Source organism: Stigmatopora argus, chromosome 18, assembly GCF_051989625.1.
Source record: "Stigmatopora argus isolate UIUO_Sarg chromosome 18, RoL_Sarg_1.0, whole genome shotgun sequence".
NCBI lineage: Eukaryota > Metazoa > Chordata > Actinopteri > Syngnathiformes > Syngnathidae > Stigmatopora > Stigmatopora argus.
Genome location: NC_135404.1, coordinates 7,733,956 through 7,756,506, shown reverse-complemented (window position 1 = coordinate 7,756,506; position 22,551 = coordinate 7,733,956). Strand labels below are relative to the sequence as shown.

At 40.8% G+C, this 22,551-nt stretch overlaps 5 protein-coding genes across 6 annotated transcripts in view; 1 reads left to right on the top strand and 4 right to left on the bottom strand.

Annotated features, from left to right (window-relative positions):
- c18h10orf90 (chromosome 18 C10orf90 homolog) overlaps positions 1 to 22,551 on the bottom strand; it is an 80,725-nt gene that overhangs the window by 17,787 nt on the left and 40,387 nt on the right. The window lies entirely within an intron of this gene.
- Positions 4,437 to 7,292, bottom strand: mmp21 (matrix metallopeptidase 21). The gene is made up of 7 exons (XM_077626231.1): positions 6,906 to 7,292; positions 5,885 to 6,737; positions 5,667 to 5,806; positions 5,461 to 5,602; positions 5,133 to 5,390; positions 4,814 to 4,986; positions 4,437 to 4,746 (listed from the first exon to the last, which is right to left on the bottom strand). The coding sequence occupies exons 1-7, from the start codon at positions 7,290 to 7,292 to the stop codon at positions 4,441 to 4,443; spliced, it is 2,259 nt and encodes a 752-aa protein (XP_077482357.1). The 3' UTR covers positions 4,437 to 4,440.
- On the bottom strand, positions 7,483 to 10,119 carry uros (uroporphyrinogen III synthase). Its single transcript, XM_077626233.1, has 10 exons — positions 9,916 to 10,119; positions 9,585 to 9,659; positions 9,414 to 9,497; positions 9,255 to 9,345; positions 9,074 to 9,148; positions 8,720 to 8,794; positions 8,530 to 8,613; positions 7,891 to 7,976; positions 7,710 to 7,808; positions 7,483 to 7,630 (listed from the first exon to the last, which is right to left on the bottom strand). The coding sequence occupies exons 2-10, from the start codon at positions 9,645 to 9,647 to the stop codon at positions 7,508 to 7,510; spliced, it is 780 nt and encodes a 259-aa protein (XP_077482359.1). The 5' UTR covers positions 9,648 to 9,659; positions 9,916 to 10,119; the 3' UTR covers positions 7,483 to 7,507.
- bccip (BRCA2 and CDKN1A interacting protein) lies at positions 10,489 to 12,769 on the top strand. The gene is made up of 7 exons (XM_077625729.1): positions 10,489 to 10,696; positions 10,814 to 10,888; positions 11,328 to 11,408; positions 11,499 to 11,585; positions 11,649 to 11,836; positions 11,903 to 12,053; positions 12,489 to 12,769. The coding sequence occupies exons 1-7, from the start codon at positions 10,559 to 10,561 to the stop codon at positions 12,657 to 12,659; spliced, it is 891 nt and encodes a 296-aa protein (XP_077481855.1). The 5' UTR covers positions 10,489 to 10,558; the 3' UTR covers positions 12,660 to 12,769.
- Positions 14,529 to 22,551, bottom strand: part of adam12a (ADAM metallopeptidase domain 12a) — a 38,727-nt gene continuing 30,704 nt past the window's right edge. For both annotated transcript variants that reach the window (XM_077625570.1, XM_077625571.1), the window contains exons 12-23: positions 20,371 to 20,548; positions 20,212 to 20,301; positions 19,954 to 20,149; positions 19,071 to 19,179; positions 18,808 to 19,006; positions 18,665 to 18,742; positions 17,780 to 17,888; positions 17,576 to 17,711; positions 16,771 to 16,885; positions 16,121 to 16,348; positions 15,330 to 15,427; positions 14,529 to 15,244 (exon numbers count right to left, since the gene is read on the bottom strand). In XM_077625570.1, coding sequence (XP_077481696.1) covers positions 15,175 to 15,244; positions 15,330 to 15,427; positions 16,121 to 16,348; positions 16,771 to 16,885; positions 17,576 to 17,711; positions 17,780 to 17,888; positions 18,665 to 18,742; positions 18,808 to 19,006; positions 19,071 to 19,179; positions 19,954 to 20,149; positions 20,212 to 20,301; positions 20,371 to 20,548 — 1,606 coding nt within the window. In that variant the 3' untranslated portion in view covers positions 14,529 to 15,174. The remainder of the gene's footprint in view (positions 15,245 to 15,329; positions 15,428 to 16,120; positions 16,349 to 16,770; positions 16,886 to 17,575; positions 17,712 to 17,779; positions 17,889 to 18,664; positions 18,743 to 18,807; positions 19,007 to 19,070; positions 19,180 to 19,953; positions 20,150 to 20,211; positions 20,302 to 20,370; positions 20,549 to 22,551) is intronic.

Sequence of the window (22,551 nt, the reverse complement as noted above, 5' to 3'; positions counted from 1 at the left end):
ATTTTTCAGTTTATTTTAATAATTCGACATTTATCACCGACAGTGGCATTGAATACGTTTTGAATACATTCTCACCTCAAAAACATTCACATCCAATGAAACATGATTTGTCCCTGCCAACCCTGGGTGCCAAAATAAATTGGGGGCCCATCCCCGAATATCATACTCAATAAATTATGAACAACAACCACCTTGTGGACTTCCTGTGTGTGGCTCCAGTTTCTTACCTAGGTCTACAATGTCTTGTGTGTCTTATGTCTGTCTTGCTACTGTAACCAAGAAATTTCCCGAATACGGGATGAAATAAAGTTCTAATGTAATCTAATCTAAAAGTTCACTTCCACTGAATCATCTTTTTCTTTGGACATCTCTCAGTGTATGGCACAGAATGAGTATAGACCTGAGATTTTTTTTGGACCACATCATCAAGCTCAGAGTTAAATGGACTCTGAAATTGATCAAATCTCAAAGCATTTCACCCCGTCACAGAGTAAGTGCGTCTTGGCCTCGTCAGGCTCGCCCAAATGAAAAAACAAGTCCGTAATTACAAGTCCTCTCCGGGGAGCGACCATCAAACACTGCAATGAGGAATCCCAATCACAGAGATGTAATTAACCATTGTGTAGCCTCATGCATTATGTAGCATTTAGCCGCTTGGTAAGTAGCTAATAAACACGACGTGCGCTTCCCCCACGGTCCTCACCGTGGCGGAGGCGGTTGCTAATTGGTCTCAGCGTCTCCTGCCCCACCTCACCATGAACCTTGACCCCTGGCACAAACACGGGGGTTTCGACTGTGTCACTTTGAGTGGCAGCTGTGAGTCGGGGGTGTGAGGGTTGCCACGCATGGTCGCACATGTGAGACGCGCTGTCAAGACCACAAACTAAGTCGCGAGTTTTTGTCAGTCGTCGTTTTTGGAAATAGGCATATGGCGTTCAAAAATGTCTGTGAAAAAAAATCCTTCCAGGCGTTCCCGGCCTCCCACAAATGGAAAATGTCATGTCACAAATTTGCATGGCGTGATGAAATAGTACTGCAATGGGTATAGTACTTTTATTTGTTTTATTCTTGGAGACTGTCGTCGCGCTTGGCAGTTTAATCAGCCCTACAGGGAGCTTTTTATTTTTGAAGCTTTTCACCTTAAAGCACAGTTGAATTTTTTTGGGTAGACCAAAGGGTTAATAGTCGAGTGAATGTTAATTCATCAATGGCCTTATTCATATTTAAGCACTGGAATGTTTGTGGTTTAGGCTTTGCGTTTTCACTGATTTTTTTTAACCTACTTTATTTGAAAGAATAGTAATGTGGCAGAAAGATAAGCAGATTGTAACAATTCACTAATAAATGGTGAGATGGACTGTATTTGTATTTTGATAAATATGTTCTGTGTTGACCGCAGTTTATGTTAGTAAAAACTAATTACATACATTTTTTAGATGATTCAGGAAAAAACTTTGATGTGATGAATTCAAATAGTACTCGCTTTGATTTCCCTCGCTGTGGGAAATTAAATACACTAAGTTAAAGTGTAAGAAATTATGAAAAACATAATTTTTGAAAGAGAATGATTCAATTTCAGATTCAGCAGTAGAGACCTGTCATGAATCAGCAGATAAACCTTACTAAAAATGTATATTTTCCACCCCAGTATAATCTGTCTTTTCATTCTTAGTGTTTAACTGATAGCTTTTAAAGCTATTTATCTTCAAACTTTAACTGATGCCTTCTCAGATGTATAAGACCAATACCAATAATAATAATAGGTCACAAATAAACTCTCACTTCAGAAACTTTCACCTGCAATTAGTATTTGCAGCACCAACCCACTTGTTGAATTCATTGATGCAACCGAGTTGGTTAGCCAAACCATGTGACTGGCGATTAATCCACTTCGAGAAAATTTTAAAGTCGAGACCAGTCAGTTCAATCAGTAAGAAATCGCAGGCGAGAATTTTGCAAGGGATTTATACCCTTCCTCAGTCACATGTAGGTCACGCGTATTGTTACAGGACGCTTAAAAGTTCTTAACCTCCTTCTCCATTTTTTTGTTTGATCTAAAAAGAGAATTTCTCAAAGTGGCGGGCAGGGAGAAGCTGAAAAGCCGTGTGACAGAGCGCTGCGAAATGCGGAGAGACATCGCCACATCGCCGGGCTTCGCTCGTGCCAGGCATCTTGTTATGTGCGGGAGATTAATGTTGCGTCAGTCACATTCTTTGTGCGAAAAAAGGCTCACCCCGAATCTGGCGGCATGGCAAAACGACAAAATAGGAGTGCAGCATTCCGCCACGGAATGCAAAATGTTTTTGACGTGCGTGGTGTCCCGCTGTTTTCCGCCAGTCGACGCTCGCTTGCTGTCGGTGGCGTCATTAAAGCTGCTCGTGGGCAGGACGTGGTTTGGGTTTACAGCCACCTCGAATAAGGCATTTTGATTTTTTTTTTTGACAAGGCTTTGCTCAAGGGCATGACACATTTCTAAAGGGCTTTTGGATCTCTTGGCCTGATAATTCCTTCAATTATTCAATGCTTGACTGGCAGATGAAGTGAGGCCATGAATAAGGAAAAATCTTGGGGCGTTATAAATGCTACTTTCATCAATTTTCTTGGAATGGACTGTGGCGTTTCTTGTTTGAACTTGGGTCAAGGATTTCAGATGAACAGTAAACTTTTATAACTATAGCATGCACCTGACAATAAAGCACACGTGTCCACATTTTGATGATTTACATCAGCAATACGTCAAAAGATAAAAAAATGATTTATAATAAATTGTTTTATTAAACAAATTAGCATCAAAATGCCAAATTGCGCCAATTTTACGATGCCGGCCAAACAAACAGTGTTACAACTCCTTCTGGTGTTTTCATGCCAGTCTGAAAACCGCGAAACCACTTAACTTTGAAAACCAAGTCGCTACAATTACAGTGTCAATGTCACTATGACACTCTAAGCAAAAGGAATGATTTTTTTAAAATCAAGATACAAGTTAGTCTACAAATTAGCCGCTTCTGCAGGGTTGAAAGGGAAAGAATAAAACTGTGACTAATCATGTAAAAAAAAGGTACTTACAGGTCTAAAAAAAAATCTCCACTAATCCGCCTAAATGAACAGATATCCCTAAGTTTGTTGCTTTGTTTTATTCCTGTCCTCATTTACATTGTCCATGAATACTACATTGTCTCTGAGTGAAATGGAGATGAATCCAGCAGTAGCCTTTCATGTGCATGCTAGAAACGAAAGGTGCACCTGTCTGGTACCATGAGAGGGTCTTGCAGACACAGAAGCATGTGCGCTCCTTGGCCATACGTCCCTCTCTCCCTGTACTCTGCTCATGCAGACAAACAAACCCCGAGACAAATACGTCTTTGTTGGACCTACTGCATGATAATGAAGCTCATGAGTGCGAGTCTAGCCGTGACAATAGTTACGACAATGCACAAAAGATTAGTATGTACATTCAACCTAGCAATTGTGCTTTAATTTAAAACTACTCATTCTTTTAGAGCCACTGACAGACAGCAGTAGATGTCCCATACGTTTAAAGGGTTGGCAGTGAAAGTTTTTGAGGTGAGAGTTTATTCTTTACTTTTTGATAGGCATCCTATCCATTTGTACCATTCTGAAATGTCAACATTGTAACATAATAATATGCTAAGTGAATACAGTTCAAATTGCTCTGGTGCTTACTACGGGAGGAGGTTTCCCACTGCTGGACGTTTTGATACTGCAACAAAAGCCCGTTTTATAATGTTTCTCAATGAATGGAGAAAAGAGTGGTTGACTAGGACAAATAAATTGTTTAGAGAATGAACGGTAAAGTCTTTAAAATGTTTTCTGCCAGGTTATATTACGCATTATTTTTTGTACAAGGATGCAAAGAAATGATGAAATTTGCCTTTGTGGATTACATTTGTCTGTAGGTTGAACTGCTACAAATATCACAAGGCAGGGTAGATAATCTTACTGACATTTTCCGCCTTTTCTTAAAATTGATTCCTCCTTGCAGGTAGTGATTCACCTCCCACTAGGGGGTCTCCAAAGCTACCCCCACTCTGGTTACAAAAACAGCTGAATTAATAAATGTTCCAGGTACATATTGATTACCAAATCAATGTCTCGTTTGTGTCGCGCTGCACCGGCATGATGAGCTTGAAATGAAAGCGGCCAAAAAGAAAAGCGTGTGCTACTTTTTCAATCTCTTTTCATTTAAATTTACATCCCACTCTTATGATTGATGGGGTGAAGAAATCACCCGTTAAAGCGGCAAATGGGTAATTACATTTCCCTTCCATGCTTCAAACATTGAACTCGTTTTGAACCAACAACAAGCCTGTTTTTGTCATCAAAATATGAATAGAACACCTTTAGGGGAATAAGGCTCAAATTCAACACAACGGAATAAAAGGATAAAATAGGAGCTATTTATATGTAATTAATACCTCATCATCTTGTCAGGGTGAGTGCAGAGGCGTGCACGTTGCAGATGTCGAACCAGTGCTGATCCACTTCTTTGCGCGGCAACAAGCCATTGCGTGGTAGGAAGGGGCGGCGCCGGCGGTCCCGCCCACTGGCCACCTGCCAGAAGCTCCGCCCCTTGATGAGGAAGATGGCGTTGCGCGCATATGAGAAGTAGGCGGCGTCAATGTTGCCGCCTGGGTGGTCACCATTAGCTGCTGGTGGGAACACCTCCCTGATAGGTTTGGGGAAACCTGGCGCTGTACTGCCAGACCCCACGTTAAATGCAAAAACCTGTTGGAGAACAACTAGTTAATGATTTATTCTTGTTTAAAAAACCCTTTTAGATTGACAGGCTTACTAAAGTGTTTTTGAAGAAGTAAATCTGCGACTCCTTTCGATTGTACACGGCCGTGTCAATAGGGCCGGAGATTCCTGGGAAACCGTCTGAAATCTTTCTGGGATAGTGGTGGCCCTCTGGGTCCGGTCTGAAGACTTTGTCACTTTCGCTATCATACTTCCAGAAGTGAATACCTAGCACACAAAAGAAATTACACACTGGTAAACAACAGGGTAGGAATGAGTAAAAGCATTGTTAGTGAATTATAATTTATCAGTGGAAGTTTCTGAAGTGGGAGTTTATTCAGAACATACTGGTAGTGAATTATATGGAATTCTACCTTTAAAAAAGTAAATGGCATCTCGTTTTCGAGACCACACGTGCACATGTGCGTCCACTCCGTCGGTGGGGAGCCCTCGCCAGCCGACCCGCAGTGGGACAGGGTCGCCATAGCGTGTTCGGTTGTTACGGTTTTCGTACAGCCAGTACCAGCCTTCCCTCAGGAAATAAGTGTTGTAGCGAACAACCACCTGGCCGTAGGGGGTTTTCTCTCGCCGAATCCAGTCAAACACGGTGTCGAACCGACCTGTGCAACCCCCTGCAAGTGATATGGAAACAAGTTTAGGACTGAGAAATCCGCCACGGGTTTCAACCCTTGAGATGCTCACCATAAAGGTTCTGGATGGCTTTTCTGTCCATCCAGTCCATCTCAAAACTGCCCTCCTGAGGAAGATAACTGGGCTGCATAATGGATCCGGCTCGGTAAACGTGGGGCAAACCTAAAACGTGCCCAATCTCGTGAACTGCCACCTGAATATAAGACGACGTCCAGGATGTAAGACACGCTAAGATCCGAGAACCCTTTAACTCTTACCTTAAGGAGGCTAATACCACTGCCGGCATTGGGGCCAGTGAAATGTTCATCGTCGTCAAAATGAATGTCACCCAGGAACCAGGCGTGAGCGAACTCTTGACCGCTTCCATCAAACTTCTGATTGCAGCCAAGATGTCTTCCTGAATGACATAGAATTCGATCATGCAATGTTCTGAACGTCTGAAAACCTTGACGCAGTCCAAAAACTCAATCCGTACCTGTTCCGAAGCCGAGCCGGATATCAACGTCTTCCAGTGATGATCGGTTGTCCTCCAAGAACTGGAGAGGTGACACTTCACTCCACATCCTGAAGGCTAGCCTGAAAATGTAGCGCTGCTCCTCGATGGATAGCTGACTGCTGTATCCTTCACCCATCAGTCGCCACTTTAGGATATTTTTACTAAAGGCAGCATGTCCAGTGTCTCCTAGGTCCCTCTTGCGTCGACTTTTGAACACCAAGGAAGCTAGGTGTTCTTTCCTGCGCACTACCTCTAGGCTGGGCTGAGTTTTTGGCATGCTTTTGTCCAGGGATATGGTTTTTGGTGTGAATTCCGAATTGGAATCAGCAGTATTGGTCTCAGAGAGACCACTTACATTTACGGTAACATTTAGGGAGTCTGTTTCAGAGTAATTACCAACACCAGAGATGTCATTTGTTGTATAGTTTTGAACCGTCTCATTAAAAGTGTCCAAATAAGTGCTGTTTTCAACATTCAAGACCGTGCTCTCCTCAAGGTCTGGCTCATGACTGATGGCTTCTTCTGGTTCTTGGTCGCTTTCTTTGTCAGGGACGCCACACCTCGGCTTGTTCATGGCGTCCCTAGTGGCGTCATCGAACACGCCTGTCATTGGTAGACCGGACAGCTTTTGGAAGTCTTTAAGTGCTGAAATAAAAGCGTGGCTTTCTCCATCTGCAGCTGAGCGATCCCCGGAACGAGGAACCGAGGCGCCTTCCAGAATAGACGCTTGGAGGTCATCAAGGAAGCCGTTGTCATAGTCCAGATAGTCTTCCTGGTCTCGCGTTTCTTCCCACCTCACTGGCTTCATGAAGCCATACCTGGAGAGGAAAAGCTGGAAAAAAAACATTGACTCATTTTCCACCCAAGTCAAAATAGACTGCATCAATGAACCTTCTCTGAAACTTTCACCTCAACTGAAACATGATCATTCCCAGTTAAAATGTATTTTATGTGACGGCTGGCAATGGCAATAAATGAGTTAATTGAAGACAAATTTTACCTCTGCCGTGTATGTGTCCGTTATGGACTGTGCTTGCTGGGCGTTAAACATCTGCAAATCCGAATGGTCGCGATGGTGGAAAATCTTTTCGCCGTTTATCGTCCAAAGAAGTAAAAAGGTGATCAGCTGAATGGAATTCAGCATCGTGGTAGAGTGGCTTGTCTCCTGAAAAAAGCTTAGCAGTGCAACTTTATACATGTGGCAGGTTGTGCAGGGGCTGTTCTGCACCTTGGTGCGAAATGCAAATACCACCCAAGTTTGGAATAGGGCGGACATGTCGTGGGACGCTCTGTCGATTTTGAAAGGACTTTGAAGAAAGCTTTCTTTGAGGATTAGCGCAATAAATTTAATTCCAAAGACGACAATAAATAACAAAAATGTCATCATAAATAGAATACACACTAATATGGCTTTGCTGTGCAGTGCAGATGAATTATATTATATGTAAAAATAAAACAAAAAGAATTTTAAAGATTCACTCACTGGACACTAGATTTTTAAGTCTACATTTTTGGGGTACTTTTGCACCAGGCAAATTTTGTTTGATAGATTGAACTAACGTCCTATTGAATTAAAAAATGTTCAGCTTGAATGAAAGATTGTCATTTCAGTGCTTTGCTAATTGCCTCCGCCAGGTGCTGCGGCGTGGGTTTCACGGCAGTGCAGCTGACGCTCAAACCCTCTGTTTGCATAGCGTCCCGCGTGGTAGGCCCGATGGCGGCGAACTGCATGTGACATGGTATAAGATAGTTTTACATTTTGATTTTTTTCCTAATGTGCATGTTTGTGATCCCTCAAATTTACCTTTATTTGAGTGAGCCGCTCACCAGCTAGTCTTCGCAAGGGCGACAAGCAGAAGTTTACACCCGAAGGGCTGAAGAATGCCATGCAAGCTGGGGGGCCCTAAAGGTGACAATGTTATAAAATGGAAGGAACATATTCAACAGAAACCTTCATTTCCAAACACTGTCTGTTGTATATCTACCTGTGCAGCGAAATAGGCGCTAAGATTCTTCTCCACATCAGGATGCTCTGTTGTTTGATAGACTGTTAACGTCTCGAGGGGAACACCTAGCAGCACAAAACAGAGGAGGTCATGAAAAGGTTTGACGTACAGCAAACCAGAATACTAAATAGCTATGAATTTCGAATACATGCTTGTTAACAATATATAGAGAGGAATGAGTATAATACATCCAATTTTTTTTTACAAATTCTTGACGGAGAGTTTTAAAAAAATGTTTTTATTATTATTTATATTTTATTATTATTATTTATGTACTTATTTATTTATTAGCTATTTTATTTAGGTCTACAATGTATTTTCCTGTGTCTGTGTTTTCCCGAGTATGGGAGGAATAAAGTTTAATTTAATCTAATTTTTAAAAAATGTTTTTATTATTATTTATATTTTATTATTATTATTTATGTACTTATTTATTTATTATCTATTTTATTTAGGTCTATAATGTATTTTCCTGCGTCTGTTTTTTTCCCTGAGTATGGGAGGAATAACGTTTAATATAATCTAATCGAATTTTCCAATGATGGAAAAGGCAAAAAAAACTTTTTGTTTAAAAGAGTTTCAAGCGTTGGCTTTAAAAAAAATAAAAAATAAACTTACTATTGTCCCTCAAAGCCGTAGGCAGGACTTCTCTTTTGATAGAGCCGCAGGGGAAGAAAAGTGGAGGGATACTTGTATCTTCTCCTATATGGAGAAATAAACACATTTTTGAGCAATCAGGCCAATCAACACATTTTCCTTTTAATCGATTTATAACCAACCCCTTCTTTTATAATTGAAAATCCCTTACTTTCAATGATGACACGTGAGAGAACCTCCGCTGTCCCAGTATCCTCACCAAGGGGGTTCAAGCCAAGGTGGCGTACTGCATAGAAGATAACAAAAATGTAGGTTTCTCTTTTTACTTTCAGTTGATCAGTAATAGTTCATCATTTCCTGCCACCCAAAAGTACCCAGATATTATGAACATAAACAGGTCTATAGGTTGTAATAATAAAAAAAGACAATAAAAGAAGGTGGGACACACTTCAGGAAGGTGCCACACCTGCTCAGGAACAATTACAAAGTTTCACATCGAGTTGTCACTTGTGCCGACGACGACAACGGCAATTTGCGTGTTCGTGTCGGTAGAAACGGACTTTACCTAAGGAAGCCGTTGCTTTGCCCACCACATAAACCGACTTTGTGTTCCACTTGTCTTTCGTTGAGTGCTCCCATTCTGTGGGAAATGACATCAATATTATTAGGTTTTCTCATTCATCTTCTCGATGTTAGTATGTTTATTTATCTTTTAAATTTTAAATAGATCCTCCTGATTGTCTCACCTTCTATTCTGTCGCTCAAGCAAATCTTCACAGCTTCCACCGCTCTTGGGCTCGTAAAGATGAGGCCACCATGTTTTTCCGGTTGGAAAAGCTTTGTGGAAATCAAGTGTCTTAAATTAAGAAGAAAAAAAACACCAAAGTGGGCAAAGATGATGGTACCTTTTCTGTCAGGGTCTCAAGTGAGACAAATTTAAAAGAAAGAACAGGCAGAAGGGTTGCTTGAAGGCCATGTACTGCCATTTCCTAGAATTTTGGAGGAAAAAAAATGAGATCCGAGAATTAAAATATTATGTTATAATAAAGGTTTATACTATATTTGATTTCTACTACCTGAATGTAAGGATCAGGGGAATGGTCTCCCTCTCTTGGCTCCTTCAGAAGTAGCACGTGCATCTTGATTTAAGACTGCAGAAATTATATATTTAGTAAATCAATTAATGATTGGTAAAAGAGTAAAGAAAAGGGGATATGGTTAAAGCTCTCATAAAGTGAAGTGAAGATGAAGAAGGGCGTGAATTCACACAAAACAAAGCAACACCCAAAAACTGTGAGCCTGCTGATAAGGACATTGCAGATGTTTGAATGTAGCATTTTACACGTGCTTGTTCACTTAGTGATTTCTTTGTAATGTTATAAAAATCAATCAGAAGAAGCTACTTACTTAAATTACCCGTAACGTAGTAACATGACGTTTGATTAACACCATTGTCGTAATGTTATATTTTCACGTCTTCAGAACATTCTGGCGTGTACATGAGCGATATGGACCAGTTACTGAAAATCATGAGGGGGACAGGATATGTTCTAACTCGATGAAAAATTAAAAATTAAATAAATATCATATTAAAGATCAGGTGTCCATTAAAACAGACAAATTATATTCTCTTTGAAACCAGAACAAACACAGAGCCAAAAATAACGAACATACATACAAACTAACATATTTTGCACCCCTTGAGAATTAGTTCATTCCATTCCACGTATTTTGGCTACGGAATACTAGCAGGACCAAAAATAATATTTTTTAACGTGTACTGCTATTAACAAAAAGAAAAAAAACTGATACATATAATTTATTTAAGAAAGAGAGGCATTTTAAATTTTATTGCATTGTATTTCCTGAAATTAGGAAGGAATCATAGTGTATTAGAAACAAAAGTTGCACGCCATTTTGACTCAGGCACGACAACAGCCACTGAGTTTGAGCCAAAATGGCGTCTACACAGTTACCAGTTACCATGAACGCCTCCGTCACGCCCACTTTGAGTGACTGTGGTTGAACGATCTCTGTGCATGTTTGCAGCATGGCTTCGTCGGCTAAGAAGAGAGCAGTTGGTCTGGGAGAAAACCCTCGGGAAAGTGATGACAGCTCGGAAGAGAGTTTAGGGGAAGACGACGATTCCACTGGGGAGGACAGCGAGGCGTCCGATGAGATTAACGAGGTGAGGATGTGGTTTAAACGAGGGACTGAATGTTTGGCTTTGGTAGCTTCTTAACGTTAGCACAGCTGCCGGCGAATGAAATAAAGTTCAACAAAATCAAATTCAATTGCCGTTTAGGAAGTTACGGTGGACTTTGAAGCGCACGCCGTCTCGCTCAATGACTACAATGGCATCAAGAAACTTTTACAACAGGTTGGTTGTTGCACTGCGATCAAGCCAACAGACGTTCGCGTTCTCGTGGTGAAATGAGAATGAAGCTCAAAATAGTCTGCCCGTTTAGTCTAAGCATTACGGTAACTCCATTCAAAACAGAAGAATGCTTTTTGTGATACTGTAACTGTAAATAAAGATTTTTCATTTCAAGATAAGGTGTGTCGATCCTAGCAGTACACACATTCAAAATTATGCATTTTCACATATTAAATTTGCATGCATACTTCGATCATGGTTGCACTTCCCATTTTTGTGGTCCTGGGATTCAACATTTTTCCATCATTCCCAGGCTAGGTGAGTCAATCCTAGTAGATGACCTCCCTCACAACTCATACATGCTTGGACTAAGCGGGCAGACTATTTTAAGCGTCGCGTCCACGTGTGTTTTTGACATGTTGATGGTTTATTTCTTTCCAAGCTGTTTCTGAAAGCGCACATCAACACGTCCGAGATGACTGACATAATCATTCAGCAGAACCATGTGGGAAGTGTTATCAAGGTCAGATGCTGGTGCTTCACTTTTCCCATCTGTCTATTTACATATGAGAATATCTTGTTGAAAGCATTTCTTCTGATTTGTATCTGAAAGCAAGCAGAAGTGCCCGAAGATAGTGACGACGACGACCCAGATGAAGTGTTCGGTTTCATTACCATGATAAACCTAACGGAGCGAAAGGTAACCACCTTCCGCCATCAAAATCCCCCTTCGATATACTTATCGGTCTTCTGTTATGAATAGGGTGTCCAGTGCGTGGACCAAGTGAAAGAGCTGATCCTGGACCAGTGCGAAAAGAACTTGGGACACGTTGCTTCCGAACAGCTGGAGAAGACGCTTAGCAACACCACCAAGCCCGTTGGCCTCCTGCTCAGCGAGCGTTTTGTCAACGTGCCGCCACAGATCGCTCTGCCCCTACACAAGCAGCTACAGTAAGTAGCTCCAGCTGGTAAAAATGAATCACCAAAATTGTTTTTATAATGACTTTTTTTTTAAAGGGAAGAAATATCCGAAGCCGAACGGACCAACACGCCCGTCGGGAAGTATCACTACTTCCTGATGATCAGTAAGACGTGTAAAGAAGCCAAAGGCACCGCCGCTCCGGGCGAATACATGTTCATCAACGCAGAAGAGGAGTTCTTCTATGAGGTATTGAAATACCGTATTGATCCGAATATAAGACAATGTTTTTTTGCATTAAAATGAAACTGAAAAAGTGTTGGTCATCTTAAAATTGGGGTCTAGACATTGTAGAAATTAGTCTAGATTATGATTCTCCTAAGTACTGAAATCGAGTTGGAGTTATTGCAATGTTATTGTTTTATCACAGTAGATTGGTTCATTTACATTTCAAACACAGAAATCTGATTGTGATTGCACTTTAGTTTCCATATTTAAATAATCAGATATTAAGATGTGAGTTTCTGCAAGATTTGAATGACAAAATAACATGCTTTTTGTTATATATTGTTATAATCATTTATTTCTGCCTTAAAAAAAGAGGGGGTCGTCTTATATTCAGGCCAATACAGTAACCACTTGAAAAATATGCCACCGGTTAACCTTTAAATTTCTCTTCCACAGCACGCCGTCACCAAGTTTCACTTCTCGGTGCAGGAGGATGCCGACTCGTGCCTGAGCGGCCGCTGGTCCTTCGACGACGTTCCCATGAAGCCGTTTCGCACCGTCATGTTGATCCCGGTGGATCAGATGCCTGCCGTCATGGAAAAACTGAAAGAATATCTCACTATGTGATTATTGGTCGTGTGGTCGAACAAACGACAGCAGGAATTTGATTATGGAAAGATGAACAGTATTGTAAAAGATTACAATTTATTTTAAATTAAATGTGTTTTGTGCTTTTACATATTCTACCCCAAACTCGCTCATTCTCTTCCATTGACACTAATAGATATCTAATGTTTAAGTGAGAGGGTTGTTAAGAGGGAATTAAAAAAATAAAATAGCAATTTGATTACTAGATGAGGAAAGAAATATTACTGGGTTGACTATGTTGTACTATGCATTTAAAAAATCTTGTTCATACATACAATTTTTTTTAAACCTTATAAACTTAGACCATCAAACCGGTTTAGATCCGGTTCATCTCCGAAGCTGACTTGACCAAACATGGGTCCATTAATAGTTGAGTTATTTTTTTTTTAAAGAACACCCTAATAAACTGAAGAAAAAGATAATTTCCAAATAGTCTCTTTTTTTTAATCCTCCAAGAGTTGATAACATAACTCTTAAGCTCTGGGCTTTTTATTTTGAAAAGCCATGTCAATGCTTTTGGGCATGTCATGTAAAAAATTATCAAATTTAATGAATTTAATAAATTGAAAAAAGTAATATTAGCTGCATCAAGTCATTGACAGCAATAGACAATGATTTAAATTAAGCTGGCTGTAAATGCTCATGATTTAATGCCATTGATGTATTTGTCCAATTTTACCTATGTGGTCCAGCAGCCAAAAATTAATAAAGCACATTCTATTGTCCTAGTAATGATACCAAACATGAAAAAAGAAGAGGACACTTGGGACAGTGTTTACTGCACATATGATGTATCAAACATTTGTCATAGAAAAATTCATACTCACTTGTAACATAAAAACAAGCTCACACACACTTTGCTCTTCAGTACAGAGGCATGTGTTTGATTTTTTTTAAAGTTTTTTTTTAGTTTAAAAGCAAACAACAGTAAAGTAGTGCACACTCACGATCGAAATCGTATTTAAAGTTCAGTTCCATTTTGGACAACAAAACAATGCAACGATAAGAAACTGAAAAATGTATGTTTGGATGAAATGGAGCAATAAAAAGCCGATTTCTGAATCTTTCATGAGTTTTGACGGTCAAATCGGAGCAGTCATTCGCTGGCTTCAAGTTTAGTTTTCAGGATTGCACAAAAATGTAAGAGCCAGTACTTTCATTTAAACATATGAGAAATACTTTCAAGTGTTTGGAAGAATTCACTATTTTAAAAAAATTGACTATTAGAAAAAATGTTTGAGGGTAAATCTACAAAAGCGGTGTCCAAACTACGGCCCACCAGCCAACAATGGCCTGCTGCCCAGTTTTTATTGGCCCACAGCAAATAATGCAAATACTATAACTGAATATGGCCTGCACAAGAATCTTACGTTCAGCCTATATTGAAGTTCTCAGATTTAACACTAGATGGAGGTAGTCACTTAAACAGCAACTGTCCATTAGCCTAAGGGTCAAAACCTGACATGTAGAAAAGTCGGTGGAATTCATTCAGTAGTGAAAATATGAGTATATATGTATATTTTGAAATATCCTCATCTATGATTTAGTTACTTTTAGCCCTTATCTCATTCACTTTCATTGATAGTTCTAGTTCATATCCAAATTGAGTCATCCTGTCTAACTGCCAATCAAATTTGATTACTGTCAAACCTCCCAGGCGAAATGCATTGGACATATTGCCATCAATGGCAGCAAATGAGTTAACCCTTAAAATTAAAACCCATCTTTTTTTTAATCTATTTCAAAAATAAAAGTGGAAGGATTCCAAATTGACCCTTGCATTCCTACCAAAAATGGCCATATTCAACATAATGTAAAAAAAAAAAATGTCAAAACTATGATTGGTTGGTTGGAAAAAAATGAATGGCAAAAAAGAAGAATAGAAAAATATAAGTCAAAGTCAGTTTTGCTTAGAAAATCAGGACAGGTAAAATGAATTATCAAAAAAATGCAACAGCAAAAAATGTTACTATAACTAACCATAAGGTGAAAAGATGATGGTGATATGTAAATTAAAACCCAACTGTAAAACAAAAAGAAATTGACAAAACTAATCTGCATGATATAGGAAAAAAAATGAGATATGTAAAGATGAGCTGTAACCATTACCTTCAATTTAGAAGCGTCAAATAGTGATTCCAGTTTCACATATATTTTCCTTCTATTAAAGTGGTTCCTTGGCTTATCAGTTTCATACATCACTTGAAACTTGCCCCTTCATTATTACACATAAACTTCAACCTTTTTCTGATAGTGCGCTGCCAACAGGTTTTTGCAAATTGAGATGAAAAAACAAAACACTTTTGTCTGTATTCTTGGTGAGGAAAAAAAGGCTGAGGCACAGTGCGCCGCGTGGCCGCAAATAAATAGCGATCATCTATAAATAGTTCACTTGCGTGTACCTGAACTTGTAGCACCACAAAGGCGAATCAGGGCCACTATTTTCAAGGCGGTCCTAGTGCAAATTGTTCCATCGCTTTCCTCATCGTCATCATCATCTGCTGTACCTGACGTTGGCGACCGTGCGGGGCTTGGGGAGCGTGGGGGGCTGCTTGGCTACGCTTCTGAAAAAAAAAGACAAGTAGAAGTTTGGAAATAATGTATAAATGCAATTTCAAAAGAGGAGTGCTTTGTTTGGTGTCAGCTCACTTGGCACCCGGGTGGGGTTGCACGGGTCTGGGGGCGGCGTGGGAAGTCCGAGGGTCCGCGGGCAGAGGCTTTTGAGGGGGACCGGGTCGCTCGGTTTCCTGACATGAGATATAATAGAAGAAAATCTCCATGAGAGGGCGCTCCTGGTTAATAAGTCTGTAAAGGGGGTTAGTACTAGCAACATTAATGATTTCTTTTTTTAATTAATTAATTCAATAAAAATATTTATTTATGAAGGCAATGTACTACATTGTTGAATAATTGCTGGATTAGTCATGAGCACCTTTTCCATCTTTTAAATCAAAATAATTTTGTATAGATTTTTTTCTCTCTCGGATGTAAAATAATGTGGTAGTAAGGAATACATAAAGATTTTTAAATCGAGTATAAATACAAATAATTCCATAAAGAGTATGGAATTATAATTATTTCATTTAATTGAATAAGTTGTAACACTATTTACTATCACTATTTACTGTATTTATTCAAAAGTCATGTGGAGTATTTGGCTGTTTAGGTACAAAATGAAATGCATATAAAATCCAATTTACTAAAATATTGTAAATACTCCAATGATAACTCATTTTATGACAAATGTTTACTGTTTTGGGGGTATTTTTCATGACTAGATCGTTTTCCTGATTAACTTTTACAAAATTTTAGGAACCCTTTTAATCCCAAATCAAATGAAAATTGAAATTGCTAACGCAAATATTGACGTAAAAGTCATTAAATTCAAAATCCAACTCCCAGATTTATTTCCTATTGATTTACAAAACATGGCTACTCACCACCCTACAGGCACTCAAACATGGAGCGCCACGGACCACCGGGGCCGTCCTCCTCGCCACCGCCACGTGGACGTGAGGATGAAGATGAGAAGGCGGCGCTGGCGGTGGCAGCGGCGGGGGCGCCGTGGCAAGGGACAGGGTGACCGAGAGTGGCTGGCACTGGGGCAATCGCTGCAGGTGCGACGGGTACGGCGGCGGCAACTGCGCCCGTGGCCCACCTCGAGGCGGCTGCATTAAAACCAAAGAGCGTTAACATAACACATCATACTAAACATCTGTTCAGACCATATGAAGCTGAAATAGTCATCTTCGTTATCTCGATCTGTTCCCATTTGGAGGCGACCCACAGCGAAGCAGACGGAACCCAGCCAAAATATGAGCGATTGTTGTTTAGACCAGATGTTTGCAGGGAACACATGAGCTCATGTGACAGCCCCCCCACGACCCATAAATGGCGGGGGATGACCTCACCTGCACTGCTGCCGACATCAAACATCTTTAGGAACACCCCATAGATTATAACCACATGCCCAAATGGGGAGCAGCTGCGGAGGGAGGCTCGAGTCCCGTAAAGCCATGACATCATTGTCAACACGAAAAATATGGACGTGGATAGAAAATCCCTATGTTAAACAAGGGGTTGTTGCCACCTTAAAAATGGTGGCGTGGTGGGGTAGCGGCGGCGCGGGTCGAGAAGGAGACATCAAGGTCGCGGGTTGATGCTGCTTGGGACTGGTCGCTGGGCCTGTTGAGGCACTTACGGACCTGAAAAGCAAACAATCGAGTATGTAAAAATTAATGTGGTAATTTACTGCTTCAATTATGATGAATCAATAATTGCTTTAAAAAAAGTCCACTGCATTTCCTGGACTATAAGTCACACTTTTTGTTCATAGTTTGGCTGGGCCAATGACTAATACGCATATGCGACATGTTTTTTTTCTCCCTGTTATGTTGTTTTTGGGGCTATAATTATCTAAAACACTGTAAACAGATGCCTATTTAACCAATTGTTATTCATTTTACTATCGTTACTTTGATGTATATTTTTCTTTGGGGGTGAAATCAACTTTGATTAAAGTCCCTGACTTTTAGGGGGGAGGAGGGTTCTCATAAAATAAAATAAAAATGTCCTCCCAAAAATGTGATTTGTACTCCAATGGCTTATAGTCCGCAAAATACATACATTTAGCTGAAAGAAATTTTACAGGCTTGATTAAAACGTTTTTTTTAAATTAATATTAAAATAGGAATATTGACCATCACCTTTGTTAAGAATTCTAAAAAATATACAAAATAATAATAAAAAAAGAATTGAAAAGACTAGAGACGTTTTACTTTTAACTCATTCACTGCCCACTGAAACATCAATGGCCGAGTTAGTTACAAAACCACTAATTAACAGTTTTTCTTTCTTTTTTTAAAAATTGAGGCCCACCCTTAGAAATGAAATACCTTAGCTTGTCAGTAGGATCCTTTTTGGCACTAAAAAGCACCCCCCGGAGATTTTTTCGCTTAATATACACCACCACAGCAAAGCCGACCACAATGAACGCCAACGCCAGAACGCCAACTGTCACTCGGAGACCGTCTGCACTCAAAGAAATCACGAACACCGTCACACAACTGAGATCAAATACACACTTTCGACGAGTTTACCTGCCAGTCGGACGGGACCGCTGTCCACGCTGCCCCCCAAACCGGACATGTTGCAGAAAGGGGGGGCGCGGTGTGCCTCGCAGTGACAGTTTTTGTTGCTGTTGCACACCTGCCAAAGAAAACAAGAAAGACTGCATTTAGCGCTCAATCTTTCGTTCATAGTGATTGATCAGTGCCATCGATGTCATTACAATTTGTCCAATTTTAGGTTCATTAGAAACAATCTAACGCACAGGTGTCAAAGTGGCGGCCCGGGTGCCAAATCTGGCCCGCCGCATCATTTTGTGTGGCCCGAGAAAGTAAATGATGAGTGCCAACTTTCTGTTTTATGATGAAATTCAAATGAAGATTGTAGATTATTTCCTGTGTTTTCTCATTTTAAATCAATAATTGCAAAAATGTGTACTAATTTGAATGTCCAAAAATGATCTATCGATTAGCACGATCGAGAAAGCTGTCAATTTATTAATCGATTAATTTTGGCAGCCTAGTAGGAAGACATAACGGCCCTCTGGATCGAAACTACCGCGACAAAAAATGAGTTTGACACCCTGATCTAACACCTTAGTCAGCAAAACTAAACTTTGACACAATGATCATATCACACAAACGCCTGAACTGGGACAATACTGTTAAATATGCAGATGCAACATTACTTTATAAAATCTTCCAACAAAAAGCTCCCCTTCCACTGCAAAATTTTGTACCAAAAAAATCCAAAACATTAACAAGGGCTGGCTCTAGAGGTGACTGTGTAGTTCCCTTCAAAAAGAGTGCTAAATTAGCCAAAACACCTTCTCTCTTCATACCTGGAACTCAATTCCAATTAACATACGTGAACTACCGTCTCTGAAATGATGTATAGGTGGCATGTCTTTCACTCACCCCTCGCCCGTTGCACTTGGCGGCGCATTCGTGCACGCCGAAGACGCTGACATTCTGGCATCGGCGGTTCAGGCACATCTGAAGAAGCACGCAAAAGTCACGCCACCGATGACAATGACGCGTTGGGTACGCGATCAGCTCACCATTCCATCCCCGCACTTGGTACCCGACAGCACCAGACCGGGGTCGGGCATGTCATCGCCCAGGTAGACGTGCGTTCCGCGGCACAGGATCCTGCCACCCTCTTGCAAAGGGATGTTGGTTTCTATAGAGACGGCGTTGGTGCCGATGACCGGGCGGTTGGCGCCCCCTTGGCACTGAACTTTGCCGCACTGGGCGTCCCTGCGAAATAGAGCGCAAGTTTAGGCGCGACCCGGCCGAGTCGGCGGGAGTCGTCGCCTCTTACCGCGCTTCACATTTGGCGAAGGATCCTTTGGGGTCTTTGCCGCAATTCCCGTACGGATCGCCTGCCGAGTTGACTCTCTTGAAGCAGATGCCGGGGGCCGCCTTGGCACCTGCGCCATGGAAAAGTCATTACCACTCACCATTGGGGGGTTACACGCTACGTCTAGTGCAATAAGTCAATTAATCGCACAGTCCATAAATATCAAGTCGGAAAATTTGCAAGTTGAGATTTGAAATGCGTAGTTGTAGTCGCCACTTTAGTTTTCTACGACTATTGTCTTCTCCTAAATGCAATTTTGGCAGTTAAAACGTGAAATTTTAAACATGAAAACAAAATATGCAAACATCTAGTGCAATAAGTCAATTAATCGCACAGTCCATAAATATCAAGTCGGTAATTTTGCAAGCTGAGATTTGAAATGCGTAGTTGTAGTCGCCACTTTAGTTTTCTACGACTATTGTCTTCTCCTAAATGCAATTTTGGCAGTTAAAAGGTGAAATTTTAAACATGAAAACAAAATATGCAAAAAATGGGATACAAAAAAAAACATATACTATATGCTTCGGGAAAATGCAATATCATCTTTATTATGTATCGAACAATTTTCAGCGATTGTTAAGCTTATAATTAGCGGCTAAGCGTGTGCACTTTTAAAGATAAAGCACGTGAACTTTGACATGTAATGCAGTTCCTCTCAAATATTTCAGATTCTACACTAAAATGGATTGCCTATTACCCATTCTGATAAAAAAATACATCCACATTCATGAAAGGTTTATTTTTAAATAAAACAAAAATGTTATTATTTTGTCGACTATGTCGGTAATCATTTATGAGACAATATATCGGCCACTAAGATTTCTTATCCCCTCCCCGTAATTACCTTGCCCCCACAGCGTGACGCACTGCTGCTCGTGCGTCTGACAAACGCCGTTGTAGCAATACCCATCCACGCCGCTGCAGGCGTGTCCATCATGCAAGTAGACGTTGGCGGGGCAGTGCGGCCCGCCGCCCGTGCAAAACTCGGGCAGGTCGCACGAGTTCCCCGACTCACGGCAGGGAGTCCCTGCGGGCTTCAGCTGTAAAACGACAGACATGAGCCCGGGTTCCGAGGAAAGACTCGTCAAAGCGGCGGCGGTACCTGGCAGTCGTGGCAGCACTGACCGTGGGCGCATACGGCGTCGCCCTTTAGCGTGCAGGTGGTGGCGTTGCAGCAGGGATTCAGGCATTCCTGCGCACGGAACACATTCGGTTAAGCAATTTTTTCACACCAGACTGAATATTTCTCAGAGAGACAAACCTCGGCTTCCCCGCAGTCACACTCTTCTCCTTCCTCGACATAGCCGTTGCCGCATTTCTGCCCGCCGTAAAGAACTTTGACTTCGGGCATGTTGAACAGACACATGCCCACCCCCTTGTCCAAGCTAGCGACCAGGTCCTTCTTGCTACAGCTACTGAACATGGTGGGGAAGGGATACCTGCACACAGTGGCGGAACAAATGTGAACGGTGCTCGGGGGCCATAGTGTATCAACGGCCCCCCGTTGAGTCAAGAGGCCGAGCTTGCACGTAAAAATATTTTAAGACTCAAACATTATTTTAGGTGGTCAGGGTAGCGCAATGGCCTAACAGTTTTGAGATCGAGGGTTCTGATCTTCCTATATGGAGTTTACATGTTCTCCCTGGGCTTACGTGGGTTTTCCCTAAGAACTCAGGTTTACTCCCACATCCATGGTAGGCTGGTTGAACACTCTAAATTTCCCATTCTTGAATAGTTGTCCGTATCCTTGTGCCTTTCGATTGGCTGCCCACCCATTCAGGCCGTCCCCCACCTGGTGCCCATAGTTGGCTGGGATAGGCTACAGCACCCCCTGCGACCCTTGTGAGGATAAGCAATACGGAAAATTAATGAATGAAGACGATATTATCGCTTGGCCATCACCAAATGTTTTAGACCAGGGGTGTTAGACTCTGGTTGGTTCACGGGCCGCTTTAACGTCAACTTGATTTCACGTGGGCCGGACCATTTTAGATATAATATTTAGATATATTTTTTTTATAAATGGTTTAAAAGAACTGGATTAAAAGCCCTGAATATTCAGGTTTTTTATATATCTAAAACAATGTTTATTTTAGCTTTTTTTAAATATATTTTTAGATTTTACAAATTGATTTGTAAAACTAAAAACACAGAAAAAATGGATTAAAAATTTACAATTATTGATTTAAAAGGGGGAAAATCAGGAAATTTAATATACATCTATACTCTTCATTTTAATTTGATCCTCAAACAGAAAGTCAGCACTCATGATTTACTTTCCCGGGCCGCACAAAATGATGCGGCGGGCCAGATTTGGCCCCCAGGCCGCTACTTTGACACAAGTGTTTTAGACTCTACCCTCACCCAACCACAGGGGGTGATGGAGCCTACCCCAGGCAATTTTGAGCACACATGACAAACAACTACCCACACTCAAACTCATACTTAAGGACAATTTAGAGAGTTCAACCAGATCGTGTATGTTTTTGGGATGTGGGAGGAAACCGGAGCACCCATAGAAAACCCATGCAGGCGGGAAAATATGCAAACTCCAAATAAGAAGATCGGGACCACCAGGGATTTCAACGTCATGTACGAGTAGACTCTCCGCCCTCACTAAAAGGAAAATATTATCTGGCCAACTAAGTGCTTAAAATACATGGAGTGTTTTTCATGTTGTTTTTGGATGAGATCTTTCATCCACTCTTGCCAACTATATTATTGAGCAGCTCCTCCGATGACGTTTGTGTGATAGTATCAAATGATAAAGAATAACCTAAGATGTTTTTAATAACAAACACCATGACGCACATGACACAAAGGGTGGACGTCATTTTAGACGCACCCCTTTAAAAAAAACATGATAAACCATCTGTGTTGCGGAATGGTCAGTTTTAAGGTCACTGCATGCGCTGAGGCAAAAATGAGAGGCGAGACTACTACTGATGAGTTCAGCGGTAAATTTCACTTGGAAAAATCACCCTGAGGGATTTTAATTAGAACTTCAATTTGCATATTTTGTAGTGCTGGACTTTCTTTTCATCAAAGCACAAGTTTAAAACACCATCTCGCAGCAAAATATTTTTTTAAAGATGTCAGAGAGTACTCAGTAATACTTGGAGGTGGTGTTGCGACCCCCTCAGAGTCAAAATGAATTGGATGTTCACAGCTAATAAATTACCGTATTTTCTCGCGTATAAGCCGTATCCTTAAAATTGCCTTAAAATCGTTGAATTTTACGATTTCTCTCGTATAGGACAATTTTCACCTCTATATTCATGGTTTTAATTGGGTAGTACAATTGTGTTACTTTGAAGGGATAATCTTAAGAAAAATCATCGCACGTGGAATTTCTGAGATACTATAAAAATCGATCGCTTGATTTTTTTCTTGAATTTCGTTCATAGACGTCAAAATAAATTTTCTTTAGCGTTTTATCTGT